At 41.2% G+C, this 22,004-nt stretch overlaps 1 protein-coding gene across 1 annotated transcript in view; it reads left to right on the forward strand.

Moving 5' to 3' along the window:
* ptn (pleiotrophin) overlaps positions 1–16,565 on the forward strand; it is a 53,212-nt gene extending 36,647 nt beyond the window's left edge. Inside the window, exons 2-5 of the mRNA XM_083935439.1 lie at positions 2,020–2,114; positions 3,451–3,624; positions 6,487–6,648; positions 15,790–16,565. Of these exons, the coding sequence (XP_083791565.1) occupies positions 2,021–2,114; positions 3,451–3,624; positions 6,487–6,648; positions 15,790–15,845 (486 nt within the window). The 5' untranslated portion in view covers position 2,020 and the 3' untranslated portion in view covers positions 15,846–16,565. The remainder of the gene's footprint in view (positions 1–2,019; positions 2,115–3,450; positions 3,625–6,486; positions 6,649–15,789) is intronic.
* Positions 16,566–22,004: the final 5,439 nt, after the last annotated feature.

Below are 22,004 nucleotides of genomic sequence, written 5' to 3' on the forward strand. Positions count from 1 at the left end.
TTGTACAGTGGCAATTTAATCCCACTCGTCTTGCTCTTTTCTTACTTTTGTGCAGCAGGTGTAATCTTTTCTCGAGCAACTATTGCATAATTTGCTGTTTGGTCTCCAAATACAAGGTTCTCAAACTACAAGCCTCTGCACCTCAGACTGATGCTGGAATAGTCACCATTTCCTCCCATTTGTGCTTTCAACTGCAGTTGTATAGCATCGTGTCCTTGATCACGATCCAACGCAGTGCGGTATTATTTTATATATGCAAGAAAGGATGTCATATAACTTGATTTTGATTCTGAACTGGTCCTCATGTTAAGAGTTTTTCTAACGATCGGTCACACCTGGTCAGTACCCGCTACCGTTAAATATGCCCTGTGGAGATGTCTTGTAAACAGACAACGTTTCTGTTTACATGACGGAGGAGATTAAACCGCCCGGAACTTGCTCACATCTGTCACATTTTTGTTCATCGCTTTATCGCTTCATCCCGGCTCAGCCTACACTGCTGTTGTGCTAAAAGGAAAGTTATGCTAGTGCTAACCAGCGGTCTTAATGCTTTTAAAAGAACAGAAGTGAGTTCTCAGATGAAGTGTGTGGCTCTTAAAAGAGCCGTTGCGTTGCAGTGAGATCAGGCCGTCAGTGATTTAACCTCCGTAGCTGTACAGGTGCTGCCCGATTTCCTGTAGATCAGACCGCGATACGCTTCACTCTGCAGTTACAGCTTTCACCTTCTTCTGGATCTCTGGCAGACTAGATGCCTGAAGGCACGTCGCTGCCATCCACAGTTCATAGTTATATCTATTATATTCTAACCACAGTCTGATTTCCTTCAAGGACTGCATCAATGGCGGCTTTGGCGAGCCCTGTCAACGCTGATTGTAGCTCGAAATTTTACAACTTTAAGCGACACACGCGCAATGAGGCGATGGATGCTTCAGCGATCTTATCACTCGGACCGCGTCGCCCGAAGTGGCATCACGTGTCATTGCGTCATTTACATTGATTTTGAATACTTGATGCTTTCATCGCCTTCATAGCTTTTGGTGTGAATGCATGGTTAAGGATAAACACTAAGCTTTTTAAAAACGAAAAAAAAAAAAAACTGCATGTTTACTTGCTAGCACTATTCTTCCTTATTACCTTTTTCGCACATTGCTGCATTACTGGGGTCATTACTGCCATCTGGTTGTAAAACACAGGAAATTACAATGCATCACCCATGTGTATGTAGACATGAATCCTTGTGTGTGTGTGTGTGTGTGTGTGTGTGTGTGTGTGTGTGTGTGTGTGCTAAATAGGGACTGATTCCTAATACAAACCAAACGGGGACCCACTCATAAAACAAAATTAAACTGGGGTGAAAAAAAAACTCATAAAATCATTGCTCAAGGGCACTAATAGAGGTCAAAAACTCCACAGGCTACCTTTCATAAGGTCAGTATACAGACTAATAATGGCAGTCAACCCTACTAAACGTGAAATAAAGAGCCTGCCACATTGCCGCCTCAATCTTATATTGTCACCAAGGGTTGACTCAGCCTCCCTCACAGAATATTTGTGAGTTTTGACAAATCAAATCAAACGTGTGTGTTGACTTTATCTACTTTTGACAAGGTTTCCCTGAGATTGACAGCAAATATAGCCGTGACTGACAGTGTAGTGGCAGTGCAGACAATCAAAATGTTGATATTGGAATCCAGCACAGTGGAAATGACACCAGATGAGAGATGGAAATTCCCCAGGCTATTCCCCTATATCTCATGAGACTTGGGACAACTATTACTTTTCCCATCTTCCTGCTGTTCTACGAAACAGCTGCATGTGGCATGTCCAGGTACATTTTTAAGGGGTTCTCAAAACTCACTGTTTTAAAATGTAGAAGATAGTTAATCAACATGTTATACGTAGTATCCAGGGACACTTGACATTTTAAAATAACTCCCGGATTTGCACTGAACAGCACTCCACTTAACGATGTAAAGAAAGTATGTTTTTACTTTAACAATTGTTTTTGTCTCTCTTTAGAATGAATGGACAGAAGCAGTGGACACGGGTGGCCGTGATGGCACTTCTGGTGCTAACAGTGATGGCAGCCGAAGGAGGCAAAGCAGAGAAACAAGGTGAATTTTGCCAAAGCTGAAGACAGATTCTCCATCTTTTGAAGAATCATTAGACTGAATCTATCTCTGCAGGTTCAGAATCTCTTCTAAACACCATGGAACAGTAGCACCACGGTGTTCACTATTGAATCCAATCTCAAACTTGTTTGACGATCAAGAAGCAATGTCTGTCATTAAATCTCATCATTGTAAAATGACTTTTCCCCAAATAGAGTGACATAAAGTGCTCTCACCCCCCAAAATGTTCCTCTTAACAACTCAGTTAGTTGGACACAACTCTTTGAAAATGCGAAAATTAATAAAAAGCCTTTGGGGGTTTAAGTAATTGGCCTCCTTTGCGAATTAACCACAAACAAGTAGCAATATCTCGCAATAGAGGCAAACTAAGTCACATAATTCCCACTTGGGTAAAAACAACATTTAGCTCATTTGAATTCAAGGAAAAACAAAATCTGCAATGAAAATTAAAGCGAGTTCTAAACTTATTACATCTGCCTTGACACAATATTTAAAAAAGAGTCCAAGAGGAGGTAAATAGTTTAATAGACACTGCAAGGAGGAAGTTTGACTATAAACATCAGTGTGCACGAACAACATTAGAACAAATGTGCTTATCTGTTAAAGGTGTAAAACTGTGGAATTCCCAGGAGGATGAATTAAAAAGTTGTATTTAACTAAACATATTAAATCATATAAACTTGAGAACTAGCTTGTACACGTATCGTATAAACTGTTCTATAGGTTTAGTATTTAATTTGGTGATTACTGTGCGAGGGTGGGGGAAATTAGGGGAGGTACTCACGTGTTTGTGTAATGTTGAAAAGGGGCAGACAAATATAACAATTGTATTCTTCTTATCTGCTCCTTTCCATTCATGTAAATGTTTAAATGTATGTAAATGTAATCGTGAATTGAATTCATCATTGTGTGTACAATGTAATGAACAGGCATTTTCATGAAAGGAACAAATAAATAAATACTAAGTAGAAGCTTCCATTAAGCTTCCAACATAAACTAAGATATTAACATTTAAATGTGAGACTTTTGTGCCTTTTTGGACTCATGACATACAATTCTAATTCAGATATGACATAGGCATGACTGTTATGAGACTGGACCTACAACTTATCTGTTTTGACACAGGCAAATGTTTTGACCTGCTAAAACACAGGAAAACCTGTAATGTCAGGCCGGATGAGAACACACCTTTAATATATATAAGACCTATATTCCTAGAGGAAAAGTTCTAGCTCCCAGCAATGTAAAAACAAACTTTTAGATAATCGAGGTGATAAAGTTAGGAGAATATAAAACTGGTCTATGTTTGGCCCTGCAGGAAAGAAGGAGCGCAAGTCAGACTGTGGGGAGTGGCAGTGGAGCGTGTGTGTAGCCAACGAAGGTGACTGTGGACTCGGCACCAGGGAGGGCACACGCACCGGTACCGACTGCAAGCAGACCATCAAGACCCAACGCTGCAAGATCCCCTGCAACTGGAAGAAGAAGTTTGGAGGTGAGAGAGCAACAAGATATTTAACTAATCTAAATGGTCTACCTTTATCTAAATACTCCATGAACACTAACATATGCAGAGAATTTCCTTCCTTCCGCTGCACGGCTCCCATCCATCACTACACACCTCGCCATAATATATGCTGGCCTGTCACTCATGCAAACAATGGTGCCGTTTTCACAATAGGAATGAGTAAGCTAGCTAATTAGAGCGACAACAGAAATGTCTGCTGAGGAAGTGATACATCGTCATGGAAAATGCAGGAATAATCATCCTACTTTGTCATTTTCTTTTTGAGCTTGAGACTGCCCGGCCTTCACAGCTGAAATGTCTTGCAGTGACAAGCCGGAGGGACTTTTGTTCCCCCAGTAAGGCCTGTCAGGCAGGAGCCTGCTGCTCTGCAATGAGCCTGTCACAAGTGATGAACACACTGCAGGAAATAATGGCCCCGCTAACTGGCTATATAGATTATAGCAGCAAAAGTTTTGGGGTAGTGGCAATAACTTACATGCCTCTGGCCTTTACATTGTGGAAAGTCACTTGAGAAAGGAAAAGAGACCCCTCTTGTGTTGTAGAGGCTGAAAGCAAACCAGTGTCTTTTTAATCATAAATACTGTAACATTTGTGCCTACATCCCACAAGATGCTTCAGAATTTGGTGTTAATCCTGGTAGCCAAACCTAGATTAAGATATGGTGCTTCTCAGTGCAAATGTTGATGTAAAGAGTATTTTAGTAGTAGTAAGTACTGTGGTAGAAGAAGTACTTTTACCAATGTTAAAGTAGCAATACCACAGTGCAACATTATGTGGAATTTGTTATCATTAAACAACCCTGTAAAAAAGGTAAACTTGAAATAATAGAGGTATTTCTCTGACAGTCGTTCCGGACATCATCCATTGTTTTTTGGAACTCACAGGAGTATGATACAACAATGCAGGGACCGTAGAAATGTGCTTAAAATAGGGGGGTGTGCACAACACTATAGAGCCAGAGTTGCCAGCAGCATGACCCAAAAAAGAGGGGCAGGTGATGTGGGAGACCAACAATACAGCTAATGGGTTTCTATACAAAAGACCATAGAAATGCTTGTTCAATGCATGCACGAATGCATGGCCACGAAGCCCAGAACAAATGAGTAGCGATATTGAATAGTGATTAAAAAGGGGTCTGCAAGGACATGATTCTTTTCATGTCGTTGAAGCCTGGGTCTGTTTCAGTGTTGTGGAGAAAGTTATTCTGTCCATCCTAAAAAATATTGTCGGTTCAAAGGTTGTGAAAAGAATTGGAGACCAGTGACAAGCGTAAAATAGCCATATTTATTTACAAAATGAATATTAAAGAACAGAAGGAATGTGGAAGTCATTAATAAGTCATGCGTGTGTGTATGGAAACTGTAGCTGCACCTGCAAGGGATGAGAGAGGCCTGTGCAAAAGGTGGTGAGCTTGTAAAACCAACACCGGGCTCAGGTGTGGTTTATAAAGCAAATAATGACCCTCTACACTGACCTGACACACACACACACACACACACACACACACACACACACACACACACACACACACACACACACACACACACACACACACACACACACACATACACACACACACACACACACACACACACACACACACACACCACTTTAATTCTTTCTAGCGATGACCTTAAAATTAGAGTACTGCACTGGAAATTTTTCAAAGGCAGGGCCAGATTCTAAATGATCTGATTTGTTCTTCTAATCATCCTGCAATCTATAGAGGACAACGTTTGGATGTCGGGTAGCTGATGAGTGGGTGTGTTCACACGCTGCCTGTCAAATTCCCAGGAGCCGGCAAGGAAGCGCTCTCTCTCTCTCAGAGACAAATTATGGAGGCGTAAGGTTTTAAAGTTGGATGTTCAGGAAGTCCCTGTAGGATTCTTGCAACAATGGCCCTGTCGCTCCCTCTATCCACTCGTCCCTTCTCTCCTCGCCCCTTCTCTCCCCACCTCTGATGAGCACCCGGGGATCTCAGAGGCAGTGTCAAGGGGTCTGACGCTTTCATGTGAGAGGTAGCTGACGAATGAGTGTCACAGCCTCGAGGGAGCCCGGCTAAAGTGGCAACGAAATAATGGAGGGAGATACGACAGACATGGGCATACAGTACTCAAAACACACACACACACACACACACACACACACACACACACACACACACACACACACACACACACACACACACACACACACACACACACACACACACACACACACACACACACACACACACACACTTTAAACACATTTCTATAACAGCAATAAAAAGGAAGCAATCTGGGGTTGAGTTTAAGATGGGTTAGAATTAATATCAAATAAAAGCACATACAGTACGTGGAATTTATCTGAGGTCCTGCTGACAGCACTGCCGTCCATAATCCCCTCGAAGAACAGGTTCCAGGTCGTTTTTGATTACATTCATCTGTTAGCAGATTTCATTATATAGGAAACATAGCATGGGAACTGTGAAGCACCATCTGTTCCTGTTAGGAAGAAGCTATAAGCATCTTTTATTTGGATTTTAATAAGAGCATCTCCTGGCGTGGGTTTGTGCATCTTGGACAGTCTCTATTGATAGGAAGGAGATAATAGCCAAGGAAATTAAAAGCATTCATCAAACAACCATTCACAGTGTATGACTCACAACCCCTCAGGCTCAAGGGGGTCGATTAATAGACTGATTGCAATTTTTAAGACAAATATCAATGCTACATTGTGTCCTTTTACCACGTTATCTGCTTGATCTCTCCCATACTATACCTCCTCAGAGCAACTTCACCGAACAAAAGCATCTAATGAAGTATCTGATTCATTTGTGTGCTCTAGGGGAATGCAAGTATGACTTCCAGGCTTGGGGAGAGTGCGATCTGGCGACGGGCAAGAAGAACAGGACAGGTGTGCTGAAGCGAGCGCTCATGGATGCGACCTGTGCCGCCACTGTCACAGCCACCAAGCCATGTGGGAAAATCCCCAAGACTAAGCTGCAAGGTAAGCTGAGAGGGATAAATCATCACTAGATAAGATGTAACTCTCGCAGGACATGCTGCCAGCAACAGCGGGAGTGCATTGAAGTCCTGTTGATGAATCACCGTGTCCTCAGAAATATGGCACGGGAAGTTCTCTGCACTCTAACAAAAGATCTGATATTTTACTCTTCAGTGTATAAGAAACTTCTAGAATTTAGGATGGCACCTCCACCAAGCAGTTTTGATATTTCGATTCTGTTTGCTTGTCCTTTCAGCGATATTACGGAGAAACCAATGGCCTCATTTCCATGAAATTCGATGGAAGGGTGTAGCATGGGTCGAGTAAGAACCCAGTATATTTTGGAGTGAATCTGAATAACAGGGTGGATACACAAATTATTTTTCACTTTTGCTTATACTGCAAGATAGAGCATGGCCTTGGCAGGGCTGCGCTCTCTGAGTCCCCCTCTAGGTTAAAGAGTTCCATCTGACTTCTTCATTTGTGACTTCACCTTTTGACTTACACCTGACATTGATTGGATTGCAATGATATAGGGCTTGACCACATGAGAGTACAGATGTAAATTAACTCTAAACACATCAAGGACCCAGGCATTTATGTATTGTGACCACATTGAACACAAATGTGTTTTCAGTCCACATAGAACTGCTATCAGAAACGACCTCTAGCAGGTCTGAACGCTGGGCAGGGCAGAACTTTCAGTACAGACACAAGGAACATCTCCAAGCAGCAACAAGCGAAAAGTCCCATTAGAGAGAGAGAAAAAAGAGTTGCAGGTGCTGGTGATGGTACACCTCCCAAAGCCACATTTAAACCTCAACAGCATTTCTATTCGTCCTGCAGTGCCCTATGGCCGAAGTGCTGCCGCAGTAGACGGCTGCCTCAGCTGAGAAAGAACCAACAGGTGCAGCATGAGGAAAAGAAAAAAGCAAAAAGATGTTTAAGAGTGTCTGGTTGTTTGGGCTGGACAAAGTGATATAAGCTTAATGGACACAAGATAATTTAAACACCACGTGTCAATGGTGTCTCGCTTAAACACGTTGGCCTAGTTTGATTTAGTGAAGACATCAAAGTAACACACTGAAAGATCTTCATCAATACAACTTAGAAACAACTGAGAAATTATCCCAAAACAAAGTCTTTTACAATAAGCCTGTGAATGTTCTCATTCGTCCAGGTCATCGTTATCCTCAAAGCAATTTCAGTCAAAAGCAACTGGACTGGTTATTTGTCTAGGAAGACGTTTCACCTCTCATCCAAGAGGCTTCATCAGTTCATGTACGCACCTGACCAGGCTGGGACTGGACCAGGACCAGGCTGGGACCAGGACCAGGCTGGGACTGGTCCAACTAACTGGTGTGAGATCCAGGTATTTAACCTCTCACAAGGCCGATGTTTTCACTGAAACCTTTTGTGCTCCAAGTGCCAACTCCCGTCGTTAGAGTGGCAGTCGTTGGTGGGAAGTTGGTTTGGACTTTCTTAGTGCTCTATTGAGTCTTAACGACAGCCGTTGGGTTCACAGGAGGCCATTTGTGAACAGTTGTGCTTTGAGGTTAGATTGTTTAATCTCCTGGGAAGGGAACAATACAATACTTGTTCGTGGTCTGTGTACTGTAAGCTTCGGAGATTTTTTGAAACACACCTTCCTTAAACCCTAGGTGCAACACAAACACCTTTTTGGACTAGTTTAAAAACTGGAACTGATATTTATTTGTTATCTAGATGAATCGTGTCATTGCTGTAGGTTGGTTTGGATCAGAAATAAAAGACCCACGTAGAAACAAACTTATGGTTCACGAGGAGAATCACTCCAGTACTTTCTTGCACTGTCAAACAGTTACAGGGAATGTTAGATTAATAGGTTTGTTTGTTTAATTAATTATAGCTGGAGGGATGTTTACCACTTCGGTGTCTCTGTTTATTCAGCTGAACTGCTGAATTTCCCCGAGACCTGCTTGTTAATTTTGTACCGTTTTGGAATAAAATAATCTGAATGTCATTTGAATTATGATACATTTGCATTAGTGTGTGCATCAAGGTGTATTTGAGAGTGGATTTTATCTACCTTCTTTATAATTACAGTGTGAATTCAATAGATATTTAGCATGTCTCTTGGCACATTGCGGGTTGATTGCATCTTTGTTAAATCCCACAGCAATTTTTTTTTTACCAGCTGTGATTCACATCATCCTGATGGAAATCCACCTACTTAAGTGCTAAGTTGAGGCAGTGAATGACAGTGTTAACTCACTATTCATCTATAATTACATGCTTTTAGTGGTCTTTAATCGTGTCAGAGAAAGTGAAGGCAGGGAGCTCCTACTAAGCACATTCTATGAGAAACGGACAGTTATGGGGAAACTTGAGCTCACTCAAGAGTTAAGCTAAAGGGACAATGTTAAATAAGCACATGGATGCATGTAGAATAATATTACCATCTGGTTGGGGTAAAACTGCCGATAAGAATGCGCATGATTCATTCCAAGTGAGTAGATGCCCTTTGCTAATTCTGTAAACAAGGATGTAACTGACCCACTGTGACTGTCCCATTGTCCAAACAGGATTATAATGAGTGCAGAATTGCTGCCAATGGTCATAAACTGTGCCCTTATCACGCTCAGCAGATGACTTGTGTGCACACAAAAGGTTTGCACATGGAGTTTACTTAACTTTACTGTCACATCATCCAACACCCATTCAGGTGAAGCCCCAAATGACAATAAAGCAAATGTAACATGTCGGTCGGCTCGACAGTTTGTCGTAAGATGATATGGCAAACTGTATTTGACTTTCAAAGGAGGGATCTGTTAAATCTTTCATTTGCCAGCACATCATTAATGCATTGTGACAGGAAGTTTCTCAAGGAGCTGTACTGTACCTGCCAGCTGTGACTCAAATAATACAGGATGCTGCTCTGCTAAATATATGGTGATTTAAATGCATTTATCGAAGGTCGATAGTAGATGTCCCCTCAAGAAAAACTACGGTCAGTTCAGCAAATGCCCAATAATGATATATATTTATGTTAAAGACCTCCTGCAGCTATAATTCAGTGTCGGGTGGGAGTGAAGTGCAATTACAAACAACGCATTTTGCTTTTTAAATTTAGAAGACTTGTCATGTAATGTCCATCCATTTTCTGCATTGATTTATGCAGTCCAGAATTATGGGGGAGGGAATCTATTCCATAATGCAATGGGTGAGAGCAAGGAAGGTTGCACCGTAGACAGGTCTCCAATATATCAGCATCCATCACGTTCACATTCACCCTACGGCCAATTTACTCCACCAGCTGCCTTTGGATTGTGTAACTGCAGACATAAAATCGCCGTAAGTCCTGGTTTTTATCTTAGGTGTTATATTGTGAATATAAAGAACCTTATGCCACATTAATGGATGAATTTAATCCAAGCCCCCACCACAGTGCCTTCCTGGTTGATCAAATACTGAAGTGCCAATCAGCCAGACGGACGTACCCCCACCCCGCCCATTGTCACGTCAATGCCCTTTTATGGTAAGAGGAAATGAGGCAGAGTCAAAGTCTGACCAGATGGCGACTCCCGTAGGCAAGTTCGATTGGATCAAGTTGAGAGAACGGGCCTCGACGGGAAAGCTACGTTCATTTTTATAAAGTCTATGATTTAATCATTTGACCCTTTCAGTTGCTATTGTGTGGCATAGAAATTCCAGACAAGAAGGTACAAATTAATGCAACATTATGCAAGATTATTTGGGTATTTTTGCAATTTGGTGCCCCTGTGCAAATTCGATTTCAGAATAAAATGGGCTGACTTGGTTAATGATCAAAAGCTAGCCAGTTGACAATTTTTCTAACAGTCAAACAGAAAATGCATTGCGAGATATAGCAAGCCAGCTAAGACAATTTACTAGAGTACAGCTAGTCTACGTTACATTCCAATACATTTAATTTAGCCAATTCTTTTATCCTAAGTGACTTCAAATAAGTGCATCCAACCATTAGAGAAAAAACCCAGAAAGCAAGGATGAAGTGGGTTAGCTTTAATCAAGCCAAACTACAGAGTGCTACATATAAGTGCAGGATGTAAGTGGCACTTACAGTATATTCAATTGCTATCATCTTCTTAGCCAAGGTGCAGTCGAAGGAGATGCGCTTTTAGCCTGCTGCGGAATATGTGTAGACTCTCTGCTGTCTCAATGAAGATAGGGAGCTCGTTTCACCATTGGGGAGCCAGAACCGCATCAGTTGTGATGTATTCGAGTGACTAGGTGTCCCTCGCAGTGAGGGAGAAGCGAGCTGATTGGCTGAAGCAGAGTGGAGTGGGTGGGCTGGGGTGTAAGGTGTAACCATGTCCTAGATGTAACAATATAACAACAAGAAGGTCAGCTCTGTCTTACAGTAATCTATCTTGCGAAGCTTTTGGCAACGTCATTGTCTGGACAAATCATAGGTTGGAAATACTTTAAACTGTATCCATACGGAGAATACCCAACTAGCGTCTCCTTATAGCTAGCTGATGGTGTGTGACATGCCTTATGTGCATTACGCACTTCTCCACTTAGATCGTAAAGAAGAAAATAGACAACATACTATTTTCACTGAGTTTACCATCAACAGGATTTTGAAGCTACTCTTTAAAGGTCAAAAAGTTGCATTATTTAAGTATTTATGCATGGATGCATCCACATTCCACTTGGATTACTCTGATTTTCAAATGAAATCCCTCATGTTTAATTATGCAGGAATATCGATGTAGATCATGAACTTTTCATATTAAAAATGTATACATATTCACAAACTGCCTGTGTGAGTGAATGCAAATGAAAAGGTGTTTGGTTTGCAGCCATGTGTGCAGTGCTGCGTACCTGCGCGCATCAATTCCAACGGAGGCCAGATGCGTGGATGCGGAGTGACAGCCTGAGAGGTGTGAGAGCTGAGGGCAACAGAGAAGCAGAGCGAGAATGACAGTGGCAGTGATGAAGGGGAGCAGTCGGGAAGAGAGACTCGCTATCGGAGCAATGTGATTGCACGATGTACGGTGTGATTTTCCATGTCTGCCAGTTGGAAGATAAGCCCTGGGAAGCAAACAGGTTACTGGGAAAAAAGAAAGGTGGGAGGCTGTGCACAATGAGTTGTGCACAGGAGGGGGAATTGTGTATATTTTTCTGTGTCAAGGGATGGTAGAGATACAGCAGGATGAGGGAGCTTATGGGAAAAAAACAACAACAACACAGAAATGTTTGCCTGTGGAGTGACTGAGAGGCTATCTAACCCCCTGGCTGGGAGCAGAGATCTGCCCGACTAAATCTGCAATTCTGAACAGCCACCTTGGGTTGGGAGATAGGTTTCCCCCGACTGTAGCAGGTTCTGTGATGGAGGTAGCATCTGTCATTTGCAGATTCTGGAGGAGACAATGCTAAGAGGCGCCTCGGGAGGAATCTGAGATTCAGAGTTGCGTGTCTTTGCTGTCTAGCCCAGGTGAAACACAGACCCTGCGGAGCGAAAGAGAGAACAAAGAGTGACAGAAATGAAACATTATGAATGCCTGTAGAAAGCTGAAGGTCCCCGCCTCCTCTTTCAGCGGAACAGGAGGGAGCGGTGCGTTCGGTGCGCCTTGGATGCCAGAGTTGATTTTGGGTTAAACAAAAGGCTTTGTAGAGATAAATCTTGGTTTCTTGAATTTGTTTGGAGCAATTTTGTTTCTTCCTGGACAGACAGATGGTGTTCAGATTTAAAATTAAATGAATTGACTCAAAGCCACACCGAGTATTATTGTTACACGCCACAGTTTTGTGCCGTTACGGCTCTCCGCGTTTGTAGGGCAGGGATATTAAGTTAAAAAAAGAAGTTTGGTCAGTCAAACTGTGTAAAAGATACTTTACTTAAAAACGTAATAGGTGCCTTTCTAGGCAGACTTTTCTGACATCACCAGTAACCATGTGATGACCTCCTTGAAATTATCTCAAGGTAAAGTCCAAGAAAAACACAATTGGCCGACGTTCTCATCCATTTCAACTAATTAGGTAGTAATAATAATAATTAAACGGATGACAGGAAATGAAGGGATCATGTTGATGTTCATGGTTCGGTGGCTGTTATCAGATATTGGGTTATTAATGCATCCATGTGATATGCAGCATTTTGATGTTGCAGCTAGTCAAGTTGGAGAGAATTTGTACCACTTTATATATATATATATATATATATATATATATATATATATATATATATATATATATATGTTATATGTGATTTAACAATATGTATGTATCAGGAAAGTATACAGTATTACTTTCTTCTGAAATGTTGTAAAATAGAAGTGCTATAATGGAGCATAGAATTGTAAATATACCCAATTACCTTATGATTATAATTGAGTAAATGCACTTGGCTAAATTTTAACACCTAACAAAAGTCCAAAAGTCAGATTCTGCTCTCGACCCAGTTTTGGTCAAATATGTAGTGACCGTGTTTGGCTCAGGGCAGATTATGAGTCCGTGTCAGAGGCAGAGGGGAAAGTGAGCTGTGCCATGTACTGTACAAGTGCAGCAGAAAGCACTGGTATGCAAATCCCCCTCTCACATACAGAGACAAAGCGGAGCGAGAGCGAGTCCTTTTCCTCCGACTGTTTTCCCCGGGGAGCAGAAAATGCTGACAAAAACAACAGGGGGGGAGAGACAAAAAAAAAAGAGCAAACAAATGGGACGGAAGAGCAATTTCCGGATTTGCATGGGTGAGAGCACTTTCCGCGTCAAAATCTTAATACCCATGGAAGTTTGCCACAGAGGTGACAAGAACAGTTTCCGAGAAGATTTCCTCACAGCCCACACTCCGAATGTTAAAAGGTTGAAGCTCAATCAGATCTCACTCTCTAAGCATACCTTCAGTCGCTGTTCAGAACGGCTTGCCGGAATGTCACAAGAGGATTTGTGGAGGTGTCCAAGATAATCCATTTTACACAAATATTAATTCAAGGATTTAAGCCATCGACAGACTTTTCATAAATCACACTGTATCTCTTTTAGATGTTTTTTCTTAAACATTACTTTGATTGGATTTGTCAGGCATTTGGATCAAATCTGCAGTAAGCAACTTCCAATAGTTTTACCGTGCTATATAAGTAGAGGTACACAGTTAGAGGCATACATTCCCCAGTTTTTTTAATGGGACTTTTTCCCATCAGCCATTTTGACTTATCCGCAAGTGTTACCAATTGCACGAATGAAGTAATTAGTAACACTTCCTCCCCAAATAAACAACCCCATAAGTCGTTGGTGCAAGCAGCTTGTTACAGACTTTTTTAATCTCTCCATTTTCTTTTATTTCTTTTCTTGTTTTCTCACGTGTGCAAAATTTTTTTTTAACGTTCATAGTGGTGGCTCTAGGCCAGCGGAGTCAAACTCAAATTCACAGTGGGACAAATTTAAAAACTGGGACAAAGTTGCGGCCAAACTCAATATTTACTAAAAAACAAAAACAAAAAAAAGACTGCAAATGTTCATGTGTTCCCTTCTCTCCAGATGTGTAATGTTGAACCTTTTCAGTGCAGGTCCTTGTTCTTGTCGTGGCGTTTCTAATGTTTTTTTCTTTCGTTACCGCCACGGTGGCTCTGCAGACGAGACAAACAGGCCTTCAGACACAGATCATCTGCCTCCCACCGCTGCTGAAAGCTCCTGTTTAACATCTTTATTTTGGCCTTTTTTTGGGGAGGGGTGGATTAAGTTTGTCTGCAGAGACTGATAACATGGATGCTCATGTTTGTTAACAGAAAAGTAGACGTGGATGTGCTTTATACTCGCGGGCCAGCTCTCATAGAACCTTGATATGATCTTGCGGGCCAAATATTATTACACCGCGGGCCAGATTTGGCCCACGGGCCTGAGTTTGACACCCCTGCTCTAGGCCGTAGTAAATATGACAGGAGCAAAGGCCTAAACGAACACTTTCATCGAGGAGATCTCTGTCCTTGTCCCGTGTGAAACTCAAAGGCAACAATGGCTTATTTTAACATACAGAGTTACGTCCATTTCTATATCGCTTACAGTATGTAACTGTAAGTCAGGCTGTGTAACAAACGCACATATTTTAACCCAAACTATGATCCTAATTTTGAACTAACCAAGTATTTATGCTGCTTAAATCTAATCAAACTGCAACCATTATGTTTAGGTATGAGACGCGTTGATCTGCTGCTAATTTAGGAAATGCTCCTCTATTAGAGGGTGGGAACAGATTAGCTACAGGGTTGTATGAGGACTTGTTGCTTTAATGATGGCTCTCTTATATTCTAATGTCCCAGAAACACATGGTGGTTTTGAGATTACAGATGTGTATAGGAGAAGGGGGGAAAAACAGCTGAGTTGGAGCATTTTCTTAGTGTTAAAAAGCATAAAGTCAATATCAGGAACATGAAATAGAATTCAACATTCATTCTTCATTCTTTATTATTTACATTATTTATTGATTATTTATTTCTGCTGTGACATGTCAAAATGTCATCCATGAAAAAGGCACATTTGGGGGACAGGGAATCATCTAATTTCTCCACTAAAATAATCTTTAAAAAAAATGTGGTAGTGTTAGGCATGTCACCCATATCTGCACACCCAGGCGTATGGTCGAAGAACAGGAAAGACACACAGTTCAGCTGAGAGACAGACACATGTGCATACAGACAAGCAGATACACACAAACAGCCCAGCAGATTGACAGTCCAAAGACGCAGCTAACCAGCAGCTAGCTAGCCAAGCCACTGCAGTCTGTGCTCTCTCCATGTTCACCAGAGCGGAGAGGCTGCAAAGCAGAAAAAGGAAGCCATGGACTGTGGCTTCTGTCATGGCTGCCAGGTACAAATCCACTGTTGCAGGAAGTTGATAAAGCGCTTCTTTTCGCCCATGGGGTATACGTACATCAGGCCACAAATCCATCCCCGGGAGGGAAGGAGGAGGGCATGCATGAGTGTCACAGCACTAAACCTCTACTGTGGCAAAAAAATAATAATAATTCAAAGTCCTACGTTTGATTATTACAATCTGAAGTGGCGCGTATGTGCTCTTCACGGAGACAATGGGATTTGTTTATTTGCAAAAACACCACCTCTGGCAAAGAAACTGTCAAAGTAAACACTGTTGTTGTTTTTTTTGTCTTTTCTGTTCTTGCAGATGCAAAGAAGCAAAAGAAGGAAGGCAAGAAGCGAGAGCGCACCCAAATGGACTGATGAGATTGTTTGTGCCGGGGAGGAAGGAAGAAGAGGGTGTGCAGACGTCCACTGCCCTATCTCAACACGGTTCCTCTCTATATGTCCTGTAGGTTGACAGTAGGAGCCTATAGATCTTTGACAAAACCAGTGGAAATGTGACTTTTAGTGACAACATGTTTTACTTTTTCTTCTTTCTAGCACCTGATAAGAAACAACTTGTATGTTGCCATAGGAGATATAATACTCAGCGGTAGGGAGGATAATGAATATGGAAAGAAATTTGTTTACTAGTGTTCTCACGTAATGATGTTATTCCTAGGATTATTTTCTTACGAAACAAATTGGATAGGATTTGTTTTACAGTTGCGTAGCCTAACTCTAATTTGGAAAACTCCATGCCTCAACTTAATGAAGCAGTTTGCTAAAATTGAAGCTCCAAACATCTTCACTTCATTAATTTGAGCAAGAAGAAAGTTGCACATTTGCAATTTTTTAAGTGTCTCGAGTTAATGGTAACACTTTCCCCCCATTACTCTTTTGCTGTATGATATTTTTCTTCTATTTCCAGTAAGAATAAACATAAGCTAGTTCTGTCCGGGGGCTGCATGGAATAGAATCTGTACAAGTGTGCAAACTACTACTGTTTCTAGTGTTTTCCTCCTGCTGCTCTGTCGTACCTCAATTTATACCCACTGCTTTATACTCTCCAGCTCATGGCTGTGAAATAAAAAAAAAAGAAAGTCCTCACTGTTTTAGTCCTCAGTTGGAGATAACATTCCCCTTTTTTTCCTGTTTCCAAAAATAAAAACGAATAAAAAAAACAAATAAAAAGGTAGAAAAAGTGTGTCTCTTTTACGGAAGGCGAGAATGGCTATCCTACAGTAATATTTAATGCTGGTATCAAGGTCACATGTCAGTTATACACAAACTCCACTCTTGGACACACACACATCAGCATGTATGCCCTCACAAGTTTTACACAATAGCTCCCACAAACACACACACACACACACCTTCGCAATCATCAGTACAGTGAGTACAGTACACGCTGTGACATCAGTCTACTAATCAGAAGAACCGTGATGTCTTGCACACACACACACACACACACACACACACACACACACACACACACACACACACACACACACACACACACACACACACACACACACACACAAACACTTATTTTGTTCAGAATTTGACAGACTATCCGCTGTGGCTATACCACGGCTGTACTAGCATGTTTTATTTTAATAACCAAGGTACTTTAACAAAATCCTTTATTTTGTGAAACAAAAACAATGACCAAAATTAGAGAACAGTAACTATTGTGTCAGAAGAGAAAGTTAAAACACTGTTTTCTTCTATAGGATACAAAAATGAACAGGAAGTGTAGAGGCCCTTGCTTTGAATGACTTCAGCACATCTGCGCCCACAGGACATCACTAGTTTCTCACTCTGCTCTGGTTTGATCTGCGTCCGTTCTTCTTCAGTCTCTTCCACAGTTCGGTATCTGTAGTGTAGTTTAGATCTCAAAGTAAAGGTTTTTGTTGAAGTGCCTTGGTTATTAAAAAAAAAAACATGCTCGTACAGCAGAGGTATAGCCACATTGGATATTCCATCAAACTCTGAACGATAAAAAAAATTACATTATTTCAGAATGAATCAATAATAAATATTTTCTTCTCTAATTTTAATCTCCAGTGTATATACCTATACGGAATACCACTTTAAATATATTCACAAGTATTAAATTGTCCCATGTATCCATATATATTGAACACATATATTAAAAAGAATTGACCCCGACAGGGACAAGCGTTTGAAGATGAATGAATGAATGAATACCTTTTAATCTTGACGGAAATTGACAATTGACGGTGATAGATTTGAGTTGATCTCTGACTACGTACAGACACAAAATCAAGTATGTCATTTAAAGATATGCCGAAGTAAGTGTCCTGTCTGGATGCATTCACATCAATGTCAGTATAGATGGGTAGACTACACTGTGGTTGTCTCAGCTTCTGTACTCTTTCGCTTTGTGCATCATTCAAAAAGTCCAAGAAATTTTAAAACACATTTCATATATTTTTATTTGAATTCCATTCTGAGAGAATATAGCACAATGTAACCACTAAATGCAGTTCCTCTTACAGTGTCATAGTGATAATAACACTCAGATTCATTGTCCCGAACAAATAATCAATCAAGAATGCATCAAAAAGGAAATCAATAACATTGTTACTGTACAGTAAGTATCATAGTGGGGGAGGGCGAAGGGAATAAATGAGGAAGTCTCGGGGGATGAAACATTCAGATAGTAGCTATTAAAGACGTGTACGTACATTTTTAAATGTACCACATCCCAATTACATATAATTCATTATCATATAGATATATACAATGCAAACAATAGACTGTAAAATGTATTTTTTTTTTTCCTACTGCAAGAGAAGCCACAAGCCACAGTGGGTGAATACACAGTGAACATCCACGTACATAAGCAAAAGAAAAATAAGCACTTGTATGTACATTTAACAGTTGCAGCAGGCTACTGGTATTTACTCTTATTTCTTCTTTTTTTCGTTTGTTTGCCTATTTCTTTTTTTTAAATCCACATGTTAATCCCGACTCAACCCTTTGGATTCTCCACCCAAAACAAAAAAACAAAGAAAATCGACTTTTCCCCAGAATGTTAAATTGCAAAAGTTAGAAAGTGTGTCCAGTAAGATAACAGACAATCGGCTCCTTCACAAGGTGAGAGTGAGGTCTCGTAAATTTACAGGTGAGATCAGAATGAAGCCCTTGCCTCTGGGCCTTTTACGTTTCTGGAAACTGGTTTCAGCTGTTTTCCTCCTCCAGGTTTCCAGGTTTGCTCTTTTCCCCCTTCAGTTTCTGGCTTTCCCAACTCACTCTTGAAATCCCCTCGAATGCCGCTCAGAAGTTGAACGGTTTGGATCCAGTCGCTCATTTTGAAAGGCAGAAATCCATTTCATACCCCCAGGAATGCACACACACATATACCGTATACTCTTATAAACTCTTTGAAACACCTCCATAACCTTTAATATTCATATCTTTCTAGATTTTAAATTCCATTTCTTATTAGAAACAAAAAAAAAAACTCTGGCTGTACACTGATCATATTTTAATTTGTAATATTACATTTGTACTTTGTACAATGATAAATAGATTTACTAAATGTGATAGAAAATGTAGAATATGCTTATATGTATGCTAGTACCACACTGAGCTGTGTCTAAGTGAGTCTCCTGAAGCCTGTTGCTATTGAAAGACTTGCTCAAAGAGGAAGGAGTGATGACAGAGAAGTAGACAATCACACTGTGTGCATCTTCCCTGATGTGTGCCATGATATTCTGTCCGATCTGATGACTTCATGCTGAGGATGCCGTTTAGAAAAAACATAAAAACACCACACAGCAAGTTGCATGCACACGCACGCACGCACACACAAATGACAGTTCTCTGTAAGATGGCAGACACACACCAGAAAGCACAATTTACCCATATGGCAAAAGTGGATGCACACACACACACACACACACACACCCACCCACCCACACACACACACACACACAAACACACAAACACACACAGACACACAGACACACACACACACAAACACACACACACACACTGGATTGAAAGTAAACCAAAATAGCCCGCCGTGCCTCCATGATAGTACTTAAGTATGGCAGTGGCGTGACTGCATGCGGTATAGTTTTATAGTTTTTGATAGATTATTTCAAAAAGAGATTGCGATGATGATTTTAGATTGTTAAGTCTGAACTTTCATTGCGTCCGCAATCAGAGGGTGGTTGTTAAGATGGGAATTATAGTTATGGGAGCTCAGAGCTGAGGAACACAAACTCTTTCAACCAAAAAGTTCATTTAAAAAAAAGAAATCACATGCTGCATCACGCTGCAGCACTATCTACAACTATCAGCACACACACACACACACTAAAGATACAACAGTGATTTTTAGGATAAAAGAGCAATTTGTTTATGTAACTCTGGATAAGGCACTTCAAATTGCTCCGTACAATCTGGCGATATAGATTTTTACGTCTCCGAATTCTCACAGCATGCACACGCTGCTGCGTTTTCACTTCTGCAAGGCTGCACAAAGATCGCCGAGATTATTATCAGCTACAGCCCGCAGAGTGAAGCCAGAGAAAACTTTAAATTTGAAGTCATCTCTGATAAACATTAGATGTCATATGTGCTCCGTAAAAGGAGTCTAGCCCTTTGACATAAGCCGTATGAAGAGGAGCCCAGCTAGCTCTGACGGCACATTATGATCTGTTGATTACAGTAGAGACAATGTTTATTCTAGTCACGCAAGACAGATGGACATCAGAATATATATGTTCTCTACTTGAGCATATATGCGTTACAATGGACCAGTAAAAATATGAAGGTTACGATCATAATAACCACAAACTGACAGATGGTGGATTCTGTTTGCACAACATAAGATTGAGATGCAATAAAAGTGTAGGATGGTAAACAGCGCAGTATCATGCTGTGTTTACACCAGGCGGCAGGTTTTGTCTGGGACACTCAAATTCCTGCAGCAAAACCCTTGGCTGACCTGCCCAGAACGGCTGTGACTTCTCCAAACATGGTCCACATGCAGCGTGATCCTGTGTGATCCTCTAGATGTGGATTTTGTCACTGACAAACCCCCTCCTCCATCCATTTTCCCTTCTTTCTCCCCCTCTCTCTCAACCCCCCTTGAGTAGCCATGACTACAAAGGCAAGCTTATCTGTTTCATACGTACAAAGTGTACACCTTGGGGGGCTATCAGCTGCCTTTTTCCCTCATACGCATGACAGCTGTTCTCTTTCGCTGTCAACAAACAAGGCTTTCTTGTTCTATCATAAGCTCGCATTCTCTCACATCATCCACTTCTCCTGACAACGCCTGATACAAGAACGTCTTATTGTTCTCATCAGTCCAACGAGTTGGAGACAGGAGCAGGGGGAGTTAGATGGTTTATGAAAACTTTGCTCCTGATGTTTAAAGTGCATGCTGTAACGATAACCACAGTAAGCACTTTTTCTTTTTTTTTTGGATGCATCTCCCCCTTCTCTCCGCTCCAAGAGGTGATAAACTGCCATCACCTTCCATCAAACACCCAAGCAGCTGCTCAAACCGGGACCCCTGGACCACTGCTTGAGCTGTGAGCCACTTACTCTCCTGCTGGTATCACTCAAACGACAGCTTAGAAAAGATTAATCAGATATTCTGGAAGGCTCTCTACCCACTACCGAGATGTGTGACGGATGTCAGACAGACATGGCTCCACTTATCACTGTGACGGATGGTTGGATGTCGAACTTGGATGGATGCCTCAGTTCATGCTGAAACTGCTCAGAGAGATAAACATGGACCATCCATGTTCAGAATGTGCAGGAGTGGTAGAAGGTTCATTTACTCAAATCTAACTATAAAGTAAGGGCTACATGTGTGTGTGTGTGTGTGTGTATGCCTGTATGTGTATGTCCTTTGCATATCTTGAGAACCGTTTATTCAGTCTACTTTTCACTTGGCATTTATTTTGCCGAGTACCGAAGGATGTGCCATGTTGAATTTGGTGTCATTTGGCCAGATGCTGACACTTGACCAATCACCACCAAATTTGGTGCAGAACATCTCAAAACCAAGCAAGAAAATGCTACTTTTTCAGATTTTTTATGTTCTTTACTGTTTCGCTACAGCCGGCAATCAAAATTTTCTCAAATGCTGTGGCGAGGGCTTATATTACAAAATACCGTATGTCATACCTCCTAAATGCTTTGTGCTATTACAACCACATTTGGTGGACATGTGAAGATATAATGTTTGAGCGGCCGTTACAAATTTGGCACCATTTGGCCCGTAGGCAGTGTTGTAACAGCATCATCTAATTATAAAAGACGGGATCTTTGTCTGTGTATGGATGATTGTCCTTTACATATCTCAAGAATCGTTCATCTAATCGACTTCACACTTGGCAGGTGTATTGCTGAAAGGAGTGTAGTGTAGAGTGTGTAGTCGATTGGATGGGCGGTTCTCGAGAATGGTCCCTCGGAACAGGTACGCCCCCGTCAGTGCTGCAAGCAGCAATACTGGGAATTAAGCAATCAGCCCGTTCTGAATGG

The sequence above is a fragment of the Echiichthys vipera genome (assembly GCF_963691815.1).
Source record: "Echiichthys vipera genome assembly, chromosome: 20".
NCBI lineage: Eukaryota > Metazoa > Chordata > Actinopteri > Perciformes > Trachinidae > Echiichthys > Echiichthys vipera.